The sequence below is a fragment of the Protopterus annectens genome, chromosome 2.part2, assembly GCF_019279795.1.
Source record: "Protopterus annectens isolate FY-2018-M chromosome 2.part2, PAN1.0, whole genome shotgun sequence".
NCBI lineage: Eukaryota > Metazoa > Chordata > Ceratodontiformes > Protopteridae > Protopterus > Protopterus annectens.
Window position 1 is genome coordinate 169202415 of NC_056730.1, and position 27291 is coordinate 169229705.

The following is a 27291-nucleotide window of genomic DNA, read 5'->3' on the forward strand; positions in this document are numbered from 1 at the left end:
TCCAATGAAATCTATGAAAAAATAAGTATTTTTATTCCCTGTACTGCACTTTTGAACTGTGCATTACTGAACTGACGCCTACTTTTAACTGTTTTTCTGTTTCAACTGTTTGCTGTTTGAGACCGTTTTTCCTGCACTTTGTATTTTCTAGTACTTGTGTATTTTATAGGATAGGCTAGATTCAGATTTGCTGAATCTAGACTGTTTGGCATTATCTGAGCACTAAAACCAGCCATCTTACATTAAGAGGGCCCCCTGCACCCTTGTGGCATACGAGTGTAGCCAAGGACCCATCTAAATTGGGGATTATTGGAATAAAGCTCATTATTGAGCAATCCCATTGGCCAGCTTGTTTGAAAATTGCTTAATTTAGTGTGAATTTAAGTATCGTGTTTGCGCTTAGCTGTGCACCATTTCACACTGAGCTAATCGGAGGAAGGGCACTGAGCAAACTGATCTGTGATATATAACTTTAGGTATCCTGATTTTTGCTTATTTTTATGAGTTATTTATAGCACTTTTATTGTCTGCTGCATACTTTTCTAGCTAGTTTCACTGTGTGTGAGGTATTAACTGGAAATTTTCTACATTTGTTAAGCATCTGTTTGGGTTTGTTTGTTCTGATTTCCTGCCTTGGAGTGTATCATATAACTTACTTGTTTGCAGTTAAAAGCATTCTCTAGAGTCTCCTTGCTCCTTTATCTGTTTAAAACATTCACTTAAAGGCTCACTACTGCTCTTCTGCTGTGATAAAGATTTTTGCAGTTTTTTTTCTACCTAAGTAGTGTGGGTAGTTGTAGCATTGTCCATATTCAGGCTTGTGTTTTGGGCATAATTGTTTGTTTGTAGAGGCTGTGTGTCTGAGCAAATGTTCTAGGCTATCTTAGTTTAGCCAAAGCCATTCTTGCATTTCAGTGAAAGGGAAGTGTTTATGGTCATTGGCTGATTGGGGTTACCTGGACTACGGCTTGAAGTAAGTACCTCAGTGGTTCTTTCAAGCTTTTTTTAAAGTTGTTTAGGTTTCAACTTTCTGTTACTTAAGAAGTTAACTTGTGAGTGTTTCTGCCATTTCACACTGAGCTAATCGGAGGAAGTGTATTGAGCAAACCGATCTGTGACACATAACATTAAGTATCCTGATTTTTGCTTATTTTTACCAGTTATTTATAGCATTTTTATTGTCTGCTGCATACTTTTCTAGCTAATTTCACTGTGTGTGAGGTATTAACTGGAAAATTTCTACATTTGTTAAGCATCTGTTTAGGTTTGTTTGTTCTCTGTTCTTACACTTGGTGGCTTTGCAGTTGCCCACCCCTACTGTAAATTTTACCTGGGGCACTCCTCCCAGTCTAATGTCATTACCTCATTCTACCTAATAAAGGGAGAACATTTGAGAAGGCCAGCCCACTTAGTTTCTTAACCTTGAATTATCTTCTGCTCCTCCTTTCTCCCTTTCCACTTCACAAAAAAAAAACTTTCTAAGCTTGTTTCCTGCCTTTCCTGTAAGTAGTCTAGTCCAGATACAGATTTGCTGTAACTAGGACTGCTCGTAAGTTTCTGAGCCCCCAAGCCTTTCTGTGTTGGAGGGAAGCATTCTAGCTTATCAATGGGAGTGGTAAACACTAGGTAGCTTATCTAAAAAAAAAAAAAAAAAAAACACTTTATGCATCGCCGCTTAGCTAGGGTTAAACCATTCCCGGCGTCATAAAGTCTGTTCTTTGAATTTTCCCTTAGAACTAGCCAGTTTTTTTTTAGTTTTAGCAATCAAATCTGTTTCTTTGAGCTCAGCACTTGTTCAGAACTCGTAAGCACTAAATAAGCTACAAATTACTACAGCACTCAACTTTCCTCACTTTTCTAGAGGAAAACAGTTTTTAGTACTTAATAAATAAGCACCGATCCAGGCATGTCTAAGGGTCAGCTCCCGGTGTTTTCTCCTGCCTACCTGATGAATCTGGGCATCTTGGGGCAATGCAGCAATTGCCTCATGTACACAGACAACCCTCTCCTCCTACCACCCAACACTACAACCTGTGAGAGATGCACTTATATAACCAAACTGGAAGCAAAGCTCTCTTCACCCAAGACTGGAATAGACAGTCAAGAGGAGAAGGTAAACACTTGCATCACACCACACTCATCACATAGTCCCTCAAAACCTACACCACCAAAACACATACATAGAAACACAAAACACACACCTACATTTGCGGAGGCTCTGAAAAAAAATCTACCCAAGCAACAGGGACCTCCAAAGCAGAAACGCAAGCAACCTCCACCCCCCCAACACAACCCAAATGACACATAGCCCACAAACTCAGTGTGCCACTCAACCACAGCCCATAAGGCATAAGAACCTACCCAACATTCTAGTCATAGGTGACTCTATAGTCAGGCACACTGATGTTTCACTCACCAGGCTAAACAAGGAGAAAGTTACTGTTAGCTGCCTGTCAGGTGTCAGGATCTGCCGCATAACGCAAGCACTCAGGTCACGCCACAGCAAGTACAAATATGACTCTGTCATTGTCCATGTTGGTGTGAATGACCTGAGATGTACCTCCCTGGACTACATGAAAAGAGACATGGAGGAGGTGTCCGACCTTGTAGCCCAAGCAGGTATGACCCTAGCCCTGAGTAGCAGCCTGCCATCACCCAGAATGATACTACAGTACATGGACAAAATGATTGACTTCAACAATTGGCTAAGCTTCTGGTGTCATTCTAAGGGGATCCAATATCTGCCTGCCTGGGATCACATGATTGACAGACCACGATGCTTTGCCAGAGATGGTCTGCACCTGTCGCCCTTGGGATTCCGGATACTGGCTTAGGCTCTTGCCACCCTACAGTGCCTTTTTAGTCAAGGTTCAAATGACAAATTCACCACCATAACAGGTACAAGCAATCAAAATCGGAGGGTAATGCTACTCAGTGCTAGAAGTCAAAACCTCAAAATGCACTCACTCGAGACACTCCTTAAATTGGAGAACATCGACATCTGTGCACTGACAGAGACCTGGTTCAAGGTTCCAGAAAGCACCCCTGCATTACCAGGCTATAATTCATAACTCATCTTTCGGCCACTTAACCTGGATCAAAACACTAAAGGTGGAGGTGTGTCCATATTCATTAAGGATATCCACACCTTCAGGCTAGTTGCTTAGCATAATGCATCCGAGATTACCCAAGTGCAACTAACTCTGGGCAAGAACGCAATCCAAATTGTAGCTTGCTACAGATCCCCTACCATGCCCCAGGATTCCCACTACTCATTTCTTGATACACTGGAAAATATTAGGGTACAACCTAACACCCTAATAATGGGCGATTTCAACTACCCCTCCATTAACTACTCATGTACCAACTCTTTTGCTCAACGTTTTCTGGAATTCATAAATTCCAACACCTTGGATCAACTTATCCACACCCCCACCTGGGGCAGCAATATCCTAGACCTGGTCATTACCAACATGAGCAACCGGTGTTCCACACCAGAGTTCAATTCCTCATTGGTCAGATTCGACCACAAGCTAATCACCCTAGACATCCACATTCCGCCCCAACCCCCCCCCCCCCATTATGGAAACAACCGTAAAAAATTTCTCCAAAGCCAACTTCACACTTCTTAAGACAGACGTGCAAACTTCACGGCACCCATGCAGATGGACAATGGAGGTACGACTGCTGAATCCCACACAAATGCACTTTATAAGTACTTACACGAGTGCATGGATCATGCAATCCCTAACAGAACCAACATGCTATCCTCCAAAAAGGAAGCCAGTCTGGTGGTCCCCTGCCATAAACAAACTCTACAACAGAAGAAAGAAACTGTTCCAAAAAAGAGTAAAATCCCATGATTGGAGGAACTCCCTGGTCAGCCTCAGTAAGAAGCTGAGATTCCTCATAAAATCCTCCAAAGCTAGTTATGAAAACAAAATTGCCACTGATTCTAAAGACAACCACAAAGCATTCTATAGCTATGTCAAGAATCTCAATGGCAACACTCGGATCTGCTCTGAGTTACAGCAAAATGGCACTAAATATACAGAACCAACTGACAGTGCCAACATCCTGGCAGATAGGTTCAGTGGTAACTTTACCCCCCTCTCACCACCTAAAGGGCCCATCTCTATACCGGAAGAATGCAAAGTTCCTGTAATCACAGCTGCACAGGTAAAAACCATACTCTCCAAAGCCCAAAACACAGCATCCATGGAACCTGACAACATCCCAGGCTGTGTTCTACATGAACTACAGAACGAACTGGCACCCCACATAAGTACCATGTTCAATTATAGCCTCACCTCAGGCTTTGTGCCCACTGAATGGCGCACAGCGACGGTTATCTCACTCCACAAAGGGAAAGCCATCAAGGACCCTGGAAATAACTGCCACATTAGCCTGACAAGCCTGGTTTGCAAGGCTATGGAATTGTATCATCATGGAACTTATAAACAATGACATTGGTAATCTTCAAACTCTGGACCCCACCCAGTTCAGGTTTGTAAAAGGCAGATCATGTCTCCTAAACCTGATAGATTTCTTTGAAGCAGACACCAAAGCCATAGATGAGGGTAAGGTGATTCACACAGCCTATCTAGATCTCGCCAAGGCTTTTGACACCATCCCCCACTCTGGAATTATAGATAAACTCAGTAAACTAGGTATAAATCCCTATGTCACAAGATGGGTTGCCAACTGGCTCACTGACAGAACCCACACTGTGAAAGTAGCAGACTCCAAATCTGACTTCAGACCAGTGACTAGTGGAGTACCACAGGGTCCAGTCCTGTTTGGTATTTACTTCTCTGAAGTACAGGCTAACACAGAAGGTCTTTGGCTAACGAAGTTCGCAGATGACTGCAAACTAGGAGCCATAATCGAAACTCCTAATGATGTGGATATCCTGCAAAAGGGCCTCACTGAGACAGATGCCTGGTGTCAAAGCCATAGCTTCAAGCTCAATGCCAAAAAGTGCATTGTCATTCCTTTTGGTAAAAACTTTGTACCCATGAACTACCACATAGGCGGTAGTCTACTTAACACCGAAAGTGTGATAAGAGACCTTGGGACACAGGTGGACAATAGTTTCTCCTTTGATAATCATATCGCCACAGTAGTCAGGAAATCCTTGTACGTGGCACACCTCATCACAAAAAAAGAGGTCATTGTTCCCCTCTACTCGTCACTCATTAGACCCATTATAGAATACAGCACCCCATTTGGTATGTACCTCACAAGACATCTACAACAACTGCAAAGGCTAGAGAAATACCTCACAAAAAAGATTACCGGCCTCAAACAGATGTCCTATGCAGACTCTCTCAAAACACTCCAGCTTTACTCCATCGCACATCGCCTACACAGAGGTGATCTCTGTCTAACATACAAAGCTATGTCAAACCCAGAGCTGTTGGACATGCTCCACTTAAAAAAATCCCAATCCCTCTGAGCTACACGCTCTAGGGACCTAAACCTTGTTACCACAATAAACAGAATATGCTGGAGGGACAGATTCTTGTCCCAGAGACTTCCCATACTCTGGAACAAACTACCTATCTATACAAAACAAAGCTCCTCATTAGCACTCTTCAAGAAAAATCTTGATGATTGGATAGGAGATAGGAAATTCACCCCGGGGATCACTTCTGTGGCTCTGCTCAACAGGGGCACAGGAAAATAATTTTCTTGAGTGGCAAAAGCCAGGGTACCTTTCTGGCTAGGCTTATATAGCCCCTAGGGCCAATAGCCTAGTACCTACCTATGAACCACACAACAGGGGTTAGTACTGCCCGTTATAGATACAAAGACTTAGGAAGTCAATTTTTCCCTAGATAGCTGCTTGTGAACCATCTTAGGCTTTTCTGTTTCCCTTTGCGTTACACAGTTGTGCACTGCTGCCCAGAGAGCAACTCAGCGGCACATTTTTTAGGCACTGACACAGGCACCTACTCCCACACCATCATAGTTCAGTTGATTCTACTAGTACCACAGCAGAACCAGTTCCATCTAGTCCTTTCCCCTACTACTTACTACAGAACAAACCCAACATAATGGGCAGGCAGTTTCCCACCATTTCTCCTGCCAGCCTGATGGACATGGCCATCTTGTGGCAATGTCATAACTGCCTCATGTATATTGACAACCCATTACTCCTAAAACATACTAATATAATATGTGAGAGATGTAGCTATACTCTAAATCCGGAATCAATGCTGTGTCTCTTTCCAGAGACAGATAATATGATAATAAAAGGGTTGTCAGCACACACACTCCACATCTCCCACAAACCAACAACAAAACACATGAACCCAAATATGCAGAGGCACTCACTAGAAGTATACCAAAAGAACAGAGACCTCCCAAACATAAACCATCTATACACAATGCAGTCCCAGCAGCATCCACTACACATAAAAACACACGTTAGTGTCTCACTCAACAAGCCCCCAAGGCAAAATACCTCAAAACCAAATGTCTTGGTCATAGGCGACTCCATAGTGAGACACACAGATGTCCCACTCACCAGTCTGGACAAGAAGAAGGTCACGGTGAGCTGTCTGTCTGGTGTCAGGATCCGCCAAATCACTTAGGCACTCAAGTCTCTCAACAACAAGTACTCTTACGACTTTGTCATAAGTCCATCTTGAAGTGAATGACTTGAGGCGTACCTCACTAGATTATATGTAACAAGACATGCCTGACCTCACTGATTGTATGTCCCAGGCAGGTATGTCCCTAGCCTTAAACAGCATTCTGCCTTCACCCAGGATGACGCCTCACTAGAAACATAAAATTATTGACTTTAACAATTGGCTTAGCTTCTGGTGTGAGTCCAGGGGGATCCAGTATCTGTCGGCCTGGGACAACATGGTCGCAAGACCACCCTGCTTTGCCAGGTATGGTCTCCACCTGTCACCTCTTAGCTTTCGGTTAATGGCTAAGGTACTTGCCTCCCCATAGTGCCTTTTTTAGGCAATGTCATAAGAACAACATTCCTGATGTAAAAAACATCTTCTAGAGACAAACTCAGGGTTATGCTGCTTAAAGCTTGGAGTCTAACTCAGAAACTGCACTCACTGGAAGCACTTCTTACTTTGGAAGACACAGATATCTGTGCAGTATCACTGACATGATTCAAGGCCGCAGAGAGTACCCCAGTCAAAAAAAGGCTACAATGCCTTCCACACTTTTAGACTGCAAAATGAACGGGAAAGAACCAAAGGGGGAGGTATATCCATCTTCATCAAAGGCAAATACACCTCATGACTGGTTAAACAGTATGACTCAATAGAGCTACTCCAACTCCAGCTAATTGTAGGAAAGACTCCCATCCATATCACTGTTAGCTATAGGTCCACCACCATGAACCAGGTAAACCACACTACCTACCTGGACCTACTTGAGTCACTCACAATACAGCCAAACACCCTAGTCATGGGTGACTTTAACTATCCCTCCTTTGATTGGGCAACATATAAAAGCACTAACAGGCTCATCCAAAGGATCCTGGACCTTTCTAATATAAATGCTGTAGAACAGATAGTCAGCAGCTTCACAAGGGGCTGAAATATCCTTGACCTAGTGCTCACCAACATGGGAGATCGCTGCACCACCCCATGTGTGGGGCCCTCCCTGGTAAGGTCAGATCACAAATCTGTTTTGTTTGATGTAACAATCAAACCTGACCTCCTCTCTACAGCAAAACAGTTAAAATATTTCTACAAAGCAAACTATAGCCTTCTACATGATGGCATAAATAGTTTCAAACACCTGCTTACCACCGACAGCAATGACTCCCATAATGACAACTACACTAATGCTTTGTATCAACACCTACACAAGTGTACAGACTCAGCCATACCTAAATGGATTAAATCAGGATCCTCATGACAAAAACAAACCATCCTGGTGGACATCCAGCATAAATAGGTTATACAACAAGAGAAAGAAAAGTACAGTTGTGTACACTTACCATAAATGTAGATGTTCAAGTGTATTCACTGTTGCAGTCATTACATTTGGGTAATCTGCTGGCAGGTTGCCCTCAGTCAGCCTGAATAACAAAGTCTTGGGTCCTGCATCGGTTGCTGTCTCCTATTCCATGAAGCCAGGTCGTCAGGGGTATAAAACATGCAGCATTTTATTCAGTTTTTCTTGCCCCAGATGTCAGGTGACCACCAAATGGGGAGCAAAAATATATAAATAAACAGTAAACATGTATATATAAATGCACTTCTAGAAACAAACTTTACCTTCATATAAAAGCAAATACACCACAAAGGCTTTTGTGTATAGTGAAGGAAAGAAAAGGTATAGAAAGAGGGGATGGCGGGTGGGTAACCCGGACTGCAACAGTGAATACACTTGAACACCTACAGTTATGGTAAGTGTACACAACTGTACTATGTTATTCATGTTTCACTGTTGCAGTCATTACATTTGGGTAGAATCCCAAAGCTATGGATGGGAGGATGGAACTAAACAGCATTAGGAGTGGCTATAAGGCCCTGCAGAATTGCAATGGCAAATCCTGTCCTGGATTTGGAGAAGAGAGGCAAATGACAATGCTTTGTAAAAGTATGAACAGAACTCCAAGTAGCAGCTTCTAGAATGTCTTTGGTTGGAACTCCTCTGAGAAAAGCTGCTGAAGTAGATGCAGCCCTGGTGGAATGTGATCTGACCCCCTTGGGCACAGGTTTACCATGGTGCAAGTAGCAGAAACGAATGCAGTGGCTTATCCACTTAGAAATAGTCTGCTTTGATATAGCCTTCCCCTCTGACCCTGCAGCAAATGCTACCAGTAGTTGCTCAGACTTTCTTAGAGATTTGGTCCTGTTTAAGTAGAATCTTAGTTGTCTGTGTGAATCCAATGAATGCAGAATCCGCTCCCCTTGTTCTGCGGACTTGGGTAAAATGTTGGCAGGTGAATGGTCTGGTTAAGAGCCACACTGGATACCACCTTAGGCATAAAAGAAGGATTGGTCCTGAGGGACACCCTGTCCAGGTAAAATATAATAAAAGGCTCCACTGCCATGAGAGCCTGTAGTTCTAAAACCCTTCTAGCTGAAGTGACTGCCAAAAGAAAAGCTGTTTTCCAAGATAGAAATGTTATATCCGCAGTAGCTACTGGTTCAAAAGGAGGCAGGGTGAGTTTTTCCAGCAGAAAACTGAGGTCCCATGCAGGAGTTGGTGATCTTCTGGGAGGCCTTAAATTGTTGGCCCCTCTAAGATACTGTTTAAGCAGAGGATGAGAAAAGAGGGGAGGGTCTGTGTTGTAATGAGCCGAGATGGCAGTGGCATGGATTTTTATTGAAGAAAAAGATAGGCCCTTGTCAAGCATCTCAGTCAAATATTGGAAAATCTGAGGAATATTGGGCTTTGCTGTGTCTGTTCCTTGTGCTTGGTTCCAAGCACAGAATCTCTTCCATTTATCAGCATAAGATCTTCTAGTACTAGGCCTTCTGGTTTCCAAAATGACATCTATCACAGATTTACTGAGAGGTGTTGTTTGAATAATTAGCTGATCAGCCATGCTGCAAGATTCAGAGTTTGGAGCCGATTGTGCAGAATTTGATAGTTTTGTTGAGACAGTAGATGAGGTATTTCAGGCAAGTACCATGGAGAAAGCTGAGACATATTCCTTAGAAGTGGGTACCTTTGCTGGCGAGGCCAGTCCGGAGCAACTAGGATAATTTTTGGTTTTTCCTGTCTGACTTTTAGTAAGACCTTGGAGAGAAGAGGCAGAAGGGGAAAGGCATAGACTGATAGGTTTTTCCAGCTGAAGGATAGGACATCCACTTTCCATGCTTTTTTGTGATGAGTTCTTGTGCAGAATTTGTCCAACTGATAATTTTGGGGAGAGGCAAATAGATCTATGTCTGGGCTCTCCCATTTCTGTGTTACCATGCTGAAGATTTGTGGATCCAGTTTCCATTTGTGCGGGTCCATAATATTTCTGCTTAGGTTGTCTGCCAGAGTATCTTGTTTTCCTGGCAGGAATTGAGCATGAAGATGTACCTGGTAAGTCAAGTGTTCCACAAGGCCATGGCTAGTCTGCAAAGGAGGTAGGAATATGTACCCCCCTGCTTGTTTATATACCACATAAATGTGGTGTTGTCCATCTTTATCAGTAGTTGTCCTGGATTAAGTAAGTCCTTGAAGGCTGTCAGAGCATTCTGAACAGCTAGCATCTCTTTCTGGTTGATATGCAGATGCATTTGGTTTGGGCTCCATTTGCCCTGAATGCACCTCCCCGCCAGGTGGGCCCCTCAAGCATAGTCTGATGCGTCTGTAGTTAGGGTTTGGGTGGCAGGGGGTAGAGTGAATGACAGTCCCTTGTTTTGGTGACATGTCTCTGCCCACTAAAGAAACTCCTGTTTTAGGCAGGGAATGAGAGGAATCATTGTTTCCAGACTGTGACAATGTTGACTCCATAAACTTTTTAGGTATCATTGAAGTTTCCTCATATGCAGTCTCGCATATGGAATTAGTAGAATGCAGGATGCCATGAACCCCAAAGCATGCAGAATTTGTCTTGCAGATAACTGGGTTTTTGTTGCCATTTGTTTGAAGTATGTTGTCAGGTGCCTTTGTTTGTCTGGCGTTAGCTAAGCCATCTGGGCAGTTGTATTCAAGCTTGCACCCAGGAATGTAATTATTTGAGAGGGTACCAGTTGTGATTTCTTTTCATTTATGGTGTACCCTAGGCATGCTAGAAGCCTTTTTACAAATGCCAGATGTTGAAGAAGAGTGTCCTTGTCCTCTGCTTGAATGAGACAATCGTCCAGATATGGATAGATTTGAATGCTTCTTTGTCTGCAGAATGCAATTACTGGTGCCAGGCACTTTGTAAAGATCCTGGGCGCAGTAGATAAGCCAAAGGGCAGTGCAGAGAATTGGTAATGAAAAAAACCTGCCTTGAAGCAGAGGTATCTTCTGCATGATTCCCTTATTGGTATATGCGGGTATGCCTCTTTTAAGTCTAGAGTTAGTAACCAAGCATTCCTGCCTAGCATAGGCAGAAGCTGTTATAAAGACAGCATTTTGAATTTTAAGATCCTGGGCGCAGTAGATAAGCCAAAGGGCAGTGCAGAGAATTGGTAATGCAAAAAACCTGCCTTGAAGCAGAGGTATCTTCTGCATGATTCCCTTATTGGTATATGCGGGTATGCCTCTTTTAAGTCTAGAGTTAGTAACCAAGCATTCCTGCCTAGCATAGGCAGAAGCTGTTATAAAGACAGCATTTTGAATTTTGGAATGTCCAGGAATGTGTTCAAAATCGATAAGTGCAGTACTGGACGCCATGATATGTCTCTTCTGGGTACCAGGAAAAGTCTTGAATAAAAACCTTGTCCTTTTTCCTTTTCTGGTACCGGTTTAATAGCCCCCATATCCATGAGGGACATGATTTGTTTCTGGGCCTCTGCCCACTGGTTTTGTGGTAGATCCGGCCATCCATTTGGAATTGGCAAAGTATGGAAACGAAATCTGTACCCCCTGGGATACTATGTTTAATACCCACTTGTCCTGGGTAATTAACTGCCAATTCTGAGCATGAAATGCTAGTTCCCCCCCCCCCAAGGGGGCTGCCAAAAGATAAGTGCTTGGTGATGGTAGAGGGAAGTCATTGAGACTGCTTACTGTAGGCTTGTGCTTTGTTTCCTCCAGATTTGGAGGTGGAGGTACCCCGTTGCTTTGACCTGCAAGAACCCTGTGATTGGTATCTCGAGCCTTTTGAGCACCTGGATTTGTCCTGAGTGGCTCTGTTGGACACAGGAAAGGACCAATTTTTAGTAGGTCAGTGTATACTGAACCTGGGTGGCTGCACTTGCAAGAAATCTTTTACAGTTTGCATAGATTTAGCTTTGTCTTCCATTTTCTTTAAAACCTCTTCTGCCTTATTACCAGAGTATCATGCTGCAAAAGGGCATCCAAGAATTTAGCTTTAACATGATCAGGCAGATTTTGCTCCTTGAGCCAGGCATGCCTTCTAATCACAGATCCAGTAACAGCAGCCCTACAAGAGGCCTCCAAGGAATCAAAACCACATTGCAAAGTATGCTTTCCAACTTGTTCTACTGAATGCAATAATTCATGTATCTCTTTATTTTCCACACAATCAGAAATCAACATAATTTTCTGTTTCAGTAAGCCCATAACATGCTGTTGATATTTAAGCATATGAAACTAGCAGTTTAAAGAACTGATTGTCAAGGTTGCAGACGTAAAAACCTTCTTACCCCATCTATCCAGCACCCTGGAATCTCTATCAGAAGGGGTAGGATTCTTGGATGTCGAGGCCTTTACACCCTTGGGACCCTGAGAAATAGTCTCAGGATCAGCAGCAGGATTTTTGAATAGAAAATTGTGGGAGTCAGGAACCCTGTAATATCTGTCTGGCTTACTAGAAGCCGGAGGCAGGGAATCAGGAGCCATGCTTGATTCCGAAAACACATCATCAACAATGTCTAATACAGGAGGTATTGCTAAAGGTCTATGCTGAGAAAGAAGAAGAAAATCCCTAAGCCTCTTTTTTGATTCAGAGAAGTCCTGACTCTCCCAGTGAAAATGTTCCCTTAAAGTATGCAAAGATTCTCCAAAAGAGTAATCCTCAGGAGGAGATGCAGATGGGACGGATTCCTCTGCATCAGAATCCTCATAGGGTGTAATATAAAATTCCTGATCAGAAGAGGAATCCGAAGAAATTAGAAACCTGATCTGAAGATTCATAATCAGTGCCTTGCCTGGGCCTCTTAGCAGGGGGGGGGGGGTTGGGAACCCCTGATCAAGGTAATTAAATCCTCAGCCATTTTGATCATCTGTTTTTTAGGCATAGAGGCCTGAGCACGTGGCTAAGGCATCGGTTTTTTAGACATAGAAGATGTTTTTGACCTTGTTTTTGAGGCTGGCGTCGGTTTAATATAAAAATGTTGAGGCCTGAAAACACCCTCAGAAGCCGGTACGTGCTCAGCGGCTCCAGACCCATCCAAGGGAGAGAGATCGGCAGTTTCAATACTCTGAGAATCTCGTGGCATACCGGACTACAAATGGGTTTCGGTAGAGGCCTGCGACTCAAAAGTAGCGGGTATCAGGGGCTGTGAAAGCGCCTCACTGAGTACCGGTGAATCGGCGACTGGTTTAGGAGAAGCTTCGTCGTCGGTTTTGGACCTCGATGGTCTGCCTCTGTCTTTTTCTATGCGTTTTTTTGTGAACTCCGGTAGTCGGATTGCTAACCAATGACATTTCAGGTTAATTAAATCTTGTACCAAAATATTTAGAAGCAAAAATATACCGACACTTAATAGTGCGTTGGTTAAATCTAGCACAAAACCGACAGAAAGGCACATTGTGATCTGGGCCTAGGTAAGTAATACAGTACAAATGAAAATCCTTATGAGGTATTTGCTTCCCACAAGTAATGCAATTATTAACTTTTACTGACATCGGTAAGGAGCAAGAAAAAGTTTCCCCAACAGGGTACTTAGCTTTAGATTGAAGATTTCGGTTCTGAAACTCGAATACGAAAATTTCAGGAGTCGGCCGACCGGCACTTGCAAACTGCTTCTGCTTCAGGCACCGCGCGGCAAGAAAGACTGAATAAAATGGTGTCGGCTGCATGTTTTATATCCCTGACGACTTGACGTCATGTAAGAGGAGACAGCAACCGACGCAGGACCCAATACTTTGTTATTCAGGCCAACTGAGGGCAACCTGCCAGCAGATTACCCAAATGTAATGACTGCAACAGTGAAACATGAAGAACATCTGCTGTTAAAGAACAAGAAGGTAAGGTCTCAGCAGTGGAAAGACACCCTCCACAGCTTGAATAATCAAATTAGACATGTTGTTAAGCCCTCCAAAGCTAACTACAAAACCAAATTAGCATCCCTGGCTAAGGATAATCAGAAGGCATTCTACAACTACATCCAAATCTTAAAGGGGAAGGCTCAGATTTGAACCAAACTAGTAGTGTACAGTACCACTCACACTGAACCTGTGAAAATTGACAACTTGTTGGCAGACAGATTCAGGGAAAACTTCCACTGTCCCCACCAATCATACACCAAATTATACCTGTCACTAGTCCTCTACCTAGTATTTCCAAAGAGCAGGTCATACCCACTCTCTCCAAGTCCAAAAACACAGCCTCTATGGGATCGGACAACATCCCAGGCTGCTTATTAAATGGTCTAAAACAGGAGCTGGCAGAACCATTGGGTACTCTCTTCAACCAGAGTCTAAGCACTGGCTTTGTCCCAAGCAAATGGAAAACTGCAACTGTGATCCCTTTGCATAAAGGGGGTCCTTGAACCGACCCTGGGAATTATAGACCCATAAGCCTAACCAGCCTTATCTGTAAGGCCATGGAAAGAATCATCACGGACTTAATCAACAAGGATACATAAGACCTTCAAACTCTTGAGCCGATGCAGTTGGCTTCGTTAAGGCAGCTCATGCTTGTTAATCCAGATGGACTTCTTGCTTGCTCAACGCTGCAGTGAGTTAGGCCTTCTGCCCTTGGTCTACTGTTTTCCAAACTCCCACTGAGAGACTACAAATGATAAATGCTTATTTTCAACTGTTTTCTGCACTTTTCATTAACTAAAACAATATTTGCTGCATATCTGTTTGTTTTAACTGTGCAACTGTATTTTACTGCATTTTTAGATTGTCTGCTAACTGAATTTTTCTTACAACTGCAATTACAGTTCATCTGCTTGTTTTGTTCATTTTACTTGTTTGCTGTACTTGAAAAACAATGGCATAGACTACGTTCAGGTTTTTGCTGAATCTAGTACTGCTTGTGGCCTTTGAAGCTTGTAAAACAGTTAATCTTTTGTCTGAAGAGGGCCCCATGTGCCCTGGGTCTCTATTAGAAGCTCAAAGAGTGTCTTTGTCGAATGCTTAAACGCCATCACGTAAAGAGTGAATGCTGGAAACCATGAATGGCCACTTCTGCGAATTTTTTCCCTGTGAAAAAATTTGCTTGGCCATTATCGGGAATTGCTCTTTTCTCCAATGTAGAGTGATCTCAGAGTTGGTATATTTAGTTAGGGGTGTGTGGAGGGCACAGCCCCTCACATCGGGGTGTGTGGGGGGTGAAGCCCCCCCAATTGATTAGTGTTTTAAAGTTTGTTTTTGTGTTTACAGCCAAGAGAATTTTTTCCCTAGGAAAAAATTTGCAGAAGTGGCCATTCTCGGTTTAAAGCTTTTGTTCTTTACATGTTTGAAGAAAAAGTTCTTCCAGCATATAATATAGACCCTGTGCCCTTGTAGCAGGAAGGTACAGTTTAGACTGATCTAGCTAGATTTGCTGTTTAGAGGTCGGTTTAGAGTATTTTGATTGGATAATTTGAACTTTGGCTGTTTCCTGTTATTCTGCTTTAAAAGGCCTGTGTATGAACCGGTTTGTGCTTGTCATAGGTTCATACTAGGCTATCTGCCCTGGGGCAATTATAAGCCTAACCCGATTTTGTTTGGCATACGCCACACCTTGATTTGAGTATACTGTGCCCTTTTTAAGGTTTAGTTTGCTGTGCCTCTGTCTAATAGTGACACGGAAGTAATCCCCGGGACAAACTTACGATCCCCCATCCACTCATTAAGATTCTTCTTGAAGAGATTCAGTGAGGTGCTCTGTCTAACATGAATTGGAATTCTGTTCCAGAGCGAAGGGAGCCTCTGGGTCATGAATCTGTCCCTCCAGCAAGTTCTATTTATTTCAGTGCTGAGGTTCAAGTCCCTCGAGCGTGTGGCTCTAAGGGATTTAGATTTACTGAGGTGGAGCATGTCCATTAATTCTGGATTGGACAAAGCTTTATATGTCAGGCATAGATCGCCTCAAAGTAGGCGGTATGCAACTGAGTAGAGCTGGAGTTTTTTTAACCGAGCAGCATATGGCATCTGTTTGAGTCCCTTGATCCTCTTGGTGAGGTACTTTTGGGGTCTTTTTAATTGCTGCAGGTGTCGGGTAAGGTACATCCCAAAAGGGGCATTGTATTCTATGATGGGCCTGATGAGGGATGAATAAAGGGGCACAATTACCTCTCTTGATCTAGATGTGAATCCTTTCATGATGAGGTGGGCTATGTAAAAGGTCTTTCTAACCACTTTGGCAATGTGGTTGTCAAAGGAGAGATTGCTATCAACTTGGGTCCCCAGATCCCTAATTACTTTCTCTGTACTTAATGGGTTACCGCCTATGTGGTAATTTGTGGGCACATTGTTTTTGCCAAAGGGTATGACTATACACTTTTGGCATTTAGCTTTAGACCATGGCTCTGGCACCAGTTATCCATCTCTGTGAGACCTTTTTGAAGGATGTTTGTGTCAGCTGGAGAGTTGATTATGGCGCCTAGTTTGCAGTCGTCTGCGAACTTGGTGAGCCATAGTCCTCCCACGTTGGCCTGTACCTCGGAAAAGTATATACCGAACAAGAGCGGTCCCAGGACAGAACCTTGTGGGACGCCACTTGTGACCGGTTTCGAGTCTGACATGGCTCCAACAACTCTCACTCTGTGGGTTCTGTCTTTGAGCCCATTTGCGACCCATCTTGTGACATAGGGGGTTATATTTAAGCTGGATAGCTTATCTATGATGCCCGAGTGGGGTATTGTGTCAAATGCCTTTGCTAGGTCCAGATAGGCTGTGTGGACTACCTTCCCTTCATCTATGGCTTTGGTAACTGTTTCGAAGAAGTCAACCAGGTTCAAAAGGCAGGATCTGCCCTTGACAAAGCCGAACTGGGTAGGATCTAGTGTCTGTAGGTCCCCAATGTCTTTGTTTATGAGCTCCATGATGATCCTCTCCATAGCCTTGCAGACTAAGCTAGTCAGGCTTATGGGGTGATAGTTTCCAGGGTCCGTGGAGGCTCTACCTTTGTGGAGTGGGACCACTGTTGCTGTACGCATTTCTGTGGGCACATATCCTGTAGTGAGGCTGAGACTGTACAGCTGTTTTATTTGAGGGATTAGTTCTTCTTGGAGTTCATGTAGGACGCAACCCGTGACGCCATCTGGTCCCATGGAAGCAGTGTTTTTTGCTTTGGAGAGGGCAGCCTTCACCTGAGCATCAGAGATGTTTGGGAGGCAGCCCTCTGCCGGGATAGATACTTGCTCTTTTTTTGGGGGGGAGGGGGTGGAGAAGTTTGCACTGAACCTGTCTGCCAGGATATTGGCGATGTCTGTGGGTTCGGTGTATTTTTTGTCGTTTAGAATCAACTCAGAACAAGTCTGGGAGTTGCATCTCAGGTTCTTAACATAACTGAAAAAAGCCTTATGATTGTCTTTAGTGTCCTGAGAAATTTTTCTCTCGAAGCTGGCCTTGGAGGATTTTATGAGGGATTGTAATTTTTTGCTAGTACTGATCAGGGATGCCTTCCCTATTAGGGATTTTGTTCTATCATGTAGTATCTTCCTCCTTCTGTTGAACAGTTTATTTATGGCTGGGGTCCACCAGACTGGATGCCTGCCTTTGGATGTTTGGGTTTTGGTTTTGTTTGGGACAGCATGATCCATGCATTCCTGGAGATGTCCATAGAATGCGTTTATACAGGATTCTGCAGTTTGGGCCATAGTTTCCACTGGCCCTGAGTCCTTGAAGGATTCCACTTCGGTTTTGAGAAGTGAGAAGTTCGCTTTTGAGAAGTTTTTCACTGTGGTTTTTTGGGCTGGGGGTGGGGTCGGGATGTGGACATCCAGTGAAATTAATTTATGGTCTGATCTTACCAATGAGGGATATACTTCAGGTGTGGAGCATAGAGTCCCCATGTTGGTAATGATCAGGTCCAGTATGTTATCCCCTCCTGTGGGAGTGGCGACCTGTTGCTCCATAGCATTTGAGTTTATAATTTCCAGGAACCTTTGGGCTAAGGTGCTGGGGCCTGAGTAGTGCTCCCAGTCCATGCTTGGGCAGTTGAAGTCGCCCAATACAATGGCGTTTGGAGAGATCCTCATGTTCTCCAATGCTCTCAGGAAAGCCGAGTGGGATTCCTGACTTTGAGAGGGTGGTCTGTAGGATGCTATAAACTGAAAAGCAGTCTCTCCCACTGTTAGTTGCACATGGATTGTCTCCGATACTTCGTGCAATGCCACCAACCTGGAGGTGTGGATATCCCCCATAAACACGGACACTCCCCCTCCTTTTGTGGTTCGGTCCAGGCTTTGGGGCCGAAAAGCATGACACGAGGTATAACCTGGTAGTGCTGGTGTGCTCTCTGGAGCCCTGAACCAGGCCTCTGTCACTGCACAGACATCGATGTTCTCCACACTGAGGAGAGCCCCCAGTGTGCGCATCCTGAGGCCAAGACTTCTGGTGTCTAGCAGCATTACCCTTAGTTTCTTGTTTCTTGTGCTGTCTATGGAGGTGGGTTTGACTTTTGAGCCTTGCCTAAAAAAGGCACTATGGGGGTGGCAAGAGCCTTTGCCAATATCCGAAAGCCCAGTGGTGACAGGTGCAAGCCGTCCCTAGCGAAGCAACGTGGCTTGTCGAGCATGTCATCCCAGGCTGACAGACACTGGATCCCCTTAGAATGACACCAAAATTTTAGCCAATTGTTAAAATTGATCATTTTGTCTTTGTACTGTGGCATCATTCTAGGTGAGGGCAAGATGCTGCTCAAGGTCAGGGCCACACCGGCCCGGGCTACATGATCAAAGAGCTCCTCCATGTCTCCCCCCATGCAGCCCAGGGAGGCACGTCTCAGGTCATTCACACCAGCATGCACAATGACCGAGCCATATCTGTACCTGCCTTGGAGCGACCCAAGTGCTTGCGCCACGTGGCGGATCCCAGCGCCCGACAGGCAGCTCACTGTGACCTTCTCCTTATTCAGCCTGGTGAGTGGGACGCCAGTGTGTCCGACAATAGAGTCACCCATTACAACAGCATCAGGTGTGTTATTCAGCCTCAAGGGCTGCGGCTGCCCGGCACACTGACTCTGTGGGCCATGTGCTGCGCATGTCCTGCCTTGGGGCAGTGCTTGCCTGGATGTCTGCCTTGGAGGTCTCTGCCGCTTAGGCAGATCTCCATCCAGGGCCTCCGAGTATGTTTTTGTGTATTTATGTGTTTGGTTCGCTGATGTGGTGGGACCATGTGATACTGGAATTGTGTTGTGTGAGGCCACCTTCTCCTCCTGACTGGTTTCACCAGTTTTGAGATGAGAGAGCTCAGCCTCCAGTTTGGCTATATGGTTGCATCTCTCACATATATTTGAACCTGTTTGGAGGAGGAGAGGGTTGTCCGTGTACATGAGACAGTTGCAACACTGCCCCAAAATTCCCAGATTCACCAGCTGGACCGGAGAGGAAACCGTTGACTGACCCCTGGACATGCTAGCGTAATATAGGGAAACTGAATTAAGACGGACCAATAGGGGACAAGGTAATCACAGAGAGTATAAGAGTAAGTAGTGCTTATGGTTTAATAGTGCTAACTTGTAAGATTACTTATTTGGACCAGTGAAGGGCCTTAGAATGAAAATATGGTATTTAAATTGAGAGATAGAGCAGTTCTAAGGGAAAAAGTGAAGAGCAGACCCTGTGGAGCCAGGAATAGTCCAAACCCAACTAGGCGGTGCTGCCCGTTGCCGCGCCATGCACAAAAACGCGCAAAACCGTGCAAAAGAGGGATTTAAGAGAGGAAGATCAAGGAGTTAGGAATTGACCCAAAATGGCCAATAAAACTACAGTTTCAAGTCAGTAACGACTCCCACAGGGGCAGGCAGGCTGCTCAATGTGTATCACTGCCACTGATGAACAGAGAGACTTCCCTTTAGCCCAAGCAAAAAATGGCCTCCAAGAAACTTACAAACAGTTCAGAACAGCAAGCCTGTAACTGAACTTTTTTAAATCTCAGAAAAGTGGGAAAAAAGCAAGATTTTTTTTTTGTTTTTTCAGAGATAGCAGAGGTTCACAAGTATCAACAAGTTATAACAGTGCAGTAAATGACCCCACACTTGAGTGCTAGGCCAGAGACATATAAAATGCAAGTTTTGAGAAAAAAACAATTTTAAAAATAAGTGCAAACAGGAAATTCAGTAAACAGCTCTAGGTTGTGCTCTAAATACAGTTACTAATGCAGAAATCAAGTTTAACAAGCCAGAAAATGCTCAAAGTAGGCAGCTATGCAGAAAAACTTAGCAAATAATCTGAAGAAAAATACTTAAAATCTCAAAAGTGGCTCCTTTCTTCTCTCAGCGTTTTCTCCTCTTGTTGGATGCTTCACCAACAGCCAACAAGTCTGAAAAGATGCCAAAACCATGAGGCAATCGGGATTTAAGCCTCATATCGCGCAGAATCACGCAATACTGCGCAGAGGGATTGACAGTTACAGACACCCGCTCTTTAGCCTTAGAAATATTATCTAAACCACAACTTTTCGTGTCTACACCTACTAATACCTTCCCCTGTTTTATTCCCTCTTCAACGTTTTTACCCAGTCCAAGATCATTCCTGGACTATGACCTGTCAGTTTCCCTCCTTTTCTCCTACCAGCCTGGTTAACATGAGCCTACTGAGGCATTGTAGCAACTGCCTCATATACACTGACAACCCCCTACTTCTAAATCATTCCTGTACTTTTTCAACTTCAGCTTCAGTTTTATCTTTACAAAAGAGGAAAAGCAATGGACATATAATGTCGCTAGGAAGACAGACATGTTTCTTAATGATTTCCAAGACACTGGAATAATTCATTAAAAAGCATCTGAACAAATGTATGGGTTTTCAAAGTTCCATATGATTTCAGTGGTATCCAACTTTCCTGGTGATTTACAATAGTTCCTAAGACTGATATAACCACAGAAATCTAAATATGAATATTTTAACTGGGTATGCCCATTTGGGCAGAAGTCATTTTAACATCCACTGTATGACAGTAACAGGTTATGTGTGTGCGTGCAGTTCAGTGACAATGCATTGCTGTCTACATCATATTAGAATTCAAATGTCACAAATGATACGACATTACTTAGGTATAAATGTACAGTACGTGCAGTTCTACAAATGGCTGATTTATTATAACTACCTTCTGTTTCATGAACAAAAAAAATAACATGCAGCTCTTTACTGCACACTGCTGCTCCACCTTGCAAGCTGGCAGAATAATTGCACGGTGCTGCATACAATGTTAGTACCCTCAATGTGTGCATTAGAAAACCACTGTCATCCTAAACATGGTGCTTTAGTAAAATCAGTAATTATATACAGAACATTAAATAAGGACATATAGAAATGTGAGGTACAAGGAAGAGAAAAGCAGAAAGGTTTGGTTTGTTTATTAAACATTTTTTAACCAGACTGGTAGACTAATCTAGACCAGACCCTTTTCAGCCCCAACATGAGGCAAAAGCACAAAAGAACTCACACTATATTATATATAATATAATTAAACAGATAAATATAAGTACATCACTTATGAACAAAGGAATATATTTACTCATCACAGAGTCCTTGTAAATGTTTTAATACAGAGAATGGTGAGTGGGCAGCCAATCATAACTTGCTTATTACGTGTTCAAGACATGGATGCCAAGGAATTCATCTATCCAGTGAAGCTCAAGGGGTGAATCTTGGCATCCATGTATAGAACCCATAATTAAGGGTTATGTTCAGACACCTGATCATAATTCTCTGCAGTGCATGGAGCTTTATCTATGCCATGTACTACTAGCTACACAAAAAGTGGTGTTTTGTCAGCTTTCAAAACCATAAAGCACTTTGCGAGAGCTGTCAGAAAGGCAGTGTAACTAAGTTTCCTATATTTGTACTCACTTTCTATGCTTCTCAGCTGCCCATTTTTTCACAGACTGCCCAGATTTTATGCCTCATATTCTTGGCCAATTCATTATATAATATGTTGTTTTCAGACAAATCACTGAGGAGTGAAGTCACTAAACAATGACATACATTTGCATTTCAGACTTTGTATCCTTCAGAAACTGCAGGCAACCACAAATCTTGTTATTCTAGTAATTTTCTAAGCTTATCAAAAGGAAGTCAGGGACCCATTACAGACACAGATAGCAGGGAGAAACAAAGTGTCGCTGACATTTGCCAGTCAGTACAGGAAGATTTGTTTGCCTACAGCAAGACCAGTCATTAACAAGTTAAACAGGAGCTGCTTAACATTTAAGATTGGGTCTCACGCTACAGTCACATTTAACTGATTTGTCTTTTCCTGGATACTGGAGCATAATCACCTCGCTCCATGCACTACATACATAATAAAAGCAAGTCTGGTGGTAATGAGGTGAAATCCATAAAACAACTAATACATATAAGGTGAACCATTCATTTCTTTATTCATTCTCCAGTTTCCACTTAATTTAGTTTATGTCAACACTCAGTGTTTTAATACTTGTAATGAGTCATCTAGAACGTCAACTATAATTTCAAAGAGTTAAAACTGAGAACCAACCAAAACAGCAATTATACTTACAATGGAAGGTTAAAGTGACAACCTGAACATATTTACACAAGGGGATATAGTGACAACACTGAGCATATATACACAAGGGGATATAGTGACAACACTGAACATATATACACAAGGGGATATAGTGACAACACTGAACATATATACACAAGGGGATATAGTGATTAAAAATGGGGATAAGCAGAAGTGTAGAACAGAAGGGGTTATTTGGTGGGAGGGGTGAACAATGAGGCTAGAGGATGCTTATACGAGAAGAGGTTAGAATGACCAGTAACCTGCATAAGCAGTTAATAAACAGTATAATGCCAACAGGTGAAGGCCAAATGAAGTGCAAAGGAATATGTTAACAGGCATAAAACCAAGTATGACAATTACATGGTTCTCTTTGTTTTAAAATACTGAAGGAGTTTGAACCTAAAAGTCTGGAAGGGATGACTCTGTAAATTCAGCTGGAAATTCTTCCAGATTAATTTCTAAGAGAAGGAAGCCCTGTTGTAAGATATTTCTGTGGAAGCAATGACTGATTGTGCCTTCAGTAATTAATATATAAATTCATGTAAAATTTTAATATGAGACAGGGTGGTGCAAGTCTTGAGTACTATCAGTGATGGAAATTTAAAGATAAGCACACTGAGGGCAAGATCAAACTTTTCTTTAAAAGGCAGCCAGCAACCCCGAGAATAAGATGATCTAGGATTGCTAGTATGTGACCACTTTTCTCAGAAGACTATGTTCCAGAATGTGTAGAAGGATACATTTTCCCAATTGCATTTTTGACTTCTAGAGTTAGGCAATTTGGCTTTTTTTATTAAGATGACAAGCTGGATATTAATGAAGAATCATTGTGTTGGCTGAAAGGATTAAAATGAGACACTGAGTGAGAAGGAGGTGGTAAAGTGAATGGTGTTTTTAGTTCTACTGCTCAGTTATGATGGATGTTCTGTAAAGGCCTAGTGGCTATGAATACCTGTTTTTAGTAGTGAGGTGAGAACACTGTTCTGGCTTAGTGACTCATCAGAATTTGAATTTGTACAGCATGTACAGAGAGTGCACATAAAACACAAATTAACAGGACACAATTATCTTATTTAAAGCTTGCTGCTGCAGTGTACCAAATTGTGCTTACCTTTAAAGTGGGATCTCCACTGCTATTGTTGTTGATACTTGGTGGTGGCTCATTACAGCACACAGATTCTGTAATTAGAAGGTTGGAGGTAGTTCTTGGCTTCGTCCAGGGAGCCTGCTGTATGGCATCATGAGTATTTGTACCTGGCCATGCTGATTCAGATACCTAAACCAAACAAAAGGGAAGATGCTCAGTGCCTGAGAAGAACTAACCAAAGTGGCAATGATTTGCTACACCTACACCTGGGAGGCCTGGTGGCGCTTGGCAGTACTGAAAATTTCACCTAAAATAAATAATGCAAACCTAAAATAAATAATGCAAAAACGTATAGCAGGATGGACCAGGATCATAGGATAACATTGTGAAATAAATAAGGGAGCAGGTCAGTGTCAAAATATGCTGGGAAGTGGGATTCCATTTCCATTAAATATTCTGCCCATTTTCTGTATAAGCCATGGATTACTTTCTATGTGGAACAACAATCCTAACAGTCCATCTATCATGGAAGAGCTGTATCACAGTCATACTTTTACAGATACCATATAATAATCTGTACCAGAAATTACATGAAAGCAACTGGCTTAATGTAAAGGAAGGGTTATCACCTGAAATGTGGGTATCTATGGTTCTTTTTATGGATCTCATGTCCTAACAGCAGGATTTGGAGGAGAACGAATAGAGGAGATTGTCAGAATAGCTGCTGGTAGCACTGAACAACCAGTCCATTTCTGGGGAACAGGTCTACTGGATTCTTATTTGTGATATTTGTCTTCAACAAAACATTAAATGCCTCAAAATTGTTCTGACAGTCTTTTGTTCTTTATCAACAAATATTTTAATCTCAGTATTTATGTTTAACACCGGTTTTAAAGGCACTATTTAAATGCCCAAATCAAAATCGACCACAGCTACATACAGTTAAAATGCTGTTATCTGCCAGTTTCATATACAGTACTAGATTCTTGTGCATTTGACAATTCCAACCAAGCACATCTTCTCTCTAAAATAAAAGTACAAGAAAATCAATATACAATAATATTACTTCTAATAACATCATACTGATGAAACCTAGTATCCAGCTTTAGTTTCTAAGCAAAAAGACAATTAAAAAATGGACAGCAAAGCTGGTCAAATAAAAAAAAAGGATTTGTGAAGGTAAAATATGGATTTTCACTGAAGTTGAACTGTTAACTGTAGTAGTTAAAGATGTGTAGTCAGTAAAATAAGGAAGTATAAAGCAGTTGGCAAGTACAAACCTGAACCAGGGAATCAGAAAAGCCTCATGCACTGTGTGATCCCATTCACATATTTGCACAGTGCATCAGGCTTGAACGATTCAGAGACTACTGTACTGTTGCAGAAGCTCAAAAACACTGGATGGCCTGCACCCCAGTCATCTTGTGTGTGAAGTTCTATGCAAATGCAACAGTATGGGAGTGCAGCTAATGCTAAGTAGCCATATGCTTTCCCACTGGCATCTGCTCAGCATGATAGAATGAGTCAGAGAATATCTCTACTATCTGGGCAAAAAATTAGAAAAAGTGTACACCGTCTTTTTACAGCATACACCCATTCAAGAACTGGTGCCGGTAGCACTGTGAGAGGTATGTACTGCAAGGTTTTGTGTGTGTGTGTGTGTGTGTATGTGTGTGTGTGTGTGTGTGTGTGTGTGGGTGACTGTCTGGATGCCTTTGTGAATGTCCATTTGCACTGGTATGTATGTATGAGTCTGTGTGCATGTGTTTGAAAGTGCCTGTACAACTGCATTTGTGCAGGTGAGCACTACAGATGTTTGGTGTAACTTGCACTAGTGTTAGATTTAGACATGATAATGAGCCATTAAAGATATGTTGCTCAATGTGATCTTATCTCTGAATTACAGAATATCAAAGATGTGCAACTGAGTACTGTGACACTGCACAGATAGCAATAGCAGAGATATTTTTGTGAACTATGGACAGAGAAATTATGAGAGACAGCTGACATTCAAAATGTTACAATACTAAAAGTTAATGGATAGTGAGCAATATATTTTTCCTGTACTGATCCAGTTTTTTACACTCCTGTCTGTGTGTGGCATTAACTATGTTGTTAGTCCAACTAGGCTCTGAAGAGTATATGATATTCCACTTGGAAGTTTGTTACAACTCTATTCATATGATATTTCAAGAAACACCATTGCATACTGGAAAAGCAATAATTTTAACATTCTTCAAGTACAAAATGAATGAAGCATTCTTGCTTTGCAGTTTGTTTTACTCTGGAAACAAAGCCCTGCCATTTATGTTTACTGTCATAAAATACTCTGAACTGACTTTACTTTGTGAAGGACTGCTTTACTGTTACAGATTAGCAGCATTCCAAGGAATGGAGGAGTTACTTCAAGTGATGTAACAAAAATGAAAGTTACGTACCTACCACAATGATAGATCAGTGCTGTCTGTCTCCAACTGGTTCAACCTAGGAGTTATCAGATCCGATGCCAGCCAAATCCTTAAGACTTCAACTCACCAGACTCTGCCTCCCTTAGTCACAAATCACCACTCCTCAAATAACCTCTTAGATCAAGTTTGCCCCATCTTAAAAAAGCTCTAAACTATACTTCTCCCATAAAGGAAGAGGACAAAAGACTCCAAGGAAAAGGAGAAAGGAAATCTCCCCCACATGGTCATCTTAGATAAAGATGCTCACAAAACAAAAAAGGTGGTGGTGGGGTTGAACCAGATGGAGGCAGACAACACAGATCTATTGTTATGGTAAGTACATAACTTTCATATCCAATGTCATCTTCTCTGCCTGGCTTCAACCTATGGGACTGAGTCCCCAGCCATAAAAAAATCCTTGGGAGGAACTAAGGAAGGATATTAGACAATATGGTGTAGTCAAAGGAGCCCTACTAAACATCCAGCTTGTAATGAGAAACAAAGGTGTAATGGCTTACCCATGTAGCCACTACACAAACCTTGTCCAAGGATGTTCTGGAAAAGAAAGCCATAGAAGTAGCCATAGCTCTAGTAGAAAGACCCTTGGGTTTGTTGGGCAGGGTCTTGCCTCTCAATGCATAAGTGAAAGAGATGCAGTCTGACAGCCACTTGGATGAAGTCACATTCAACACAGGTCTGCCCAACCTGGATCTCAAGATGGAAACAAACAGCTGATTGGATTTTCTAAAGGTCTTTGTCCTGCCAGGTAAAAATCACAGTTGTCTACGCACATCCAAACAATGCAGTAAGTATTCACCCTTGTTCAAAAAATTCAGGAAAAGCACAGATAGGTGAATAGAACTATAGAGATTTCTCTCAGAGGCCACCGGGGCAGAAAAGAACAATTAATGCAGACAGAAACCTTATCTTTATGAAACAGCAGGCAATGAGGAGAACAATCAAGAGTTTAGCAGAGGTGGCAGCACCAAAAACAAGGTTTTCCAAGACAGCTTCAAGTCTGAAGTAGCACAAATTTGAAAAGGAGGTCCTGCAAGGACTTGCAACATGAAAGGCAAATCACAGGGAGGGACTGGATCCCAAATAGGTGGTCACAACAAAAAGATAACTTAGAAAAGCCTTGAAAATCTCTAGATAAGCAAGGGAACATTCTCCCTTCTAACATGAAAATTACAAATAGCTGCAAACTGCACCCTAATCATACACCCCCCCCAGAGCCTGAATAAAACAACACAGCAAGAAAATCCAGAATTGATTCCAAAGTAGCAGAAAAGGGATCAA

The 27291-nt window shown here is 42.6% G+C and overlaps 1 protein-coding gene across 1 annotated transcript in view; it reads right to left on the minus strand.

The window, feature by feature from the left end:
• The window catches only part of LOC122795584, a 484904-nt gene that overhangs the window by 84407 nt on the left and 373206 nt on the right, over window positions 1–27291 (minus strand). The window contains exon 6 of the mRNA XM_044063834.1: window positions 23570–23734. Coding sequence (XP_043919769.1) covers window positions 23570–23734 — 165 coding nt within the window. The remainder of the gene's footprint in view (window positions 1–23569; window positions 23735–27291) is intronic.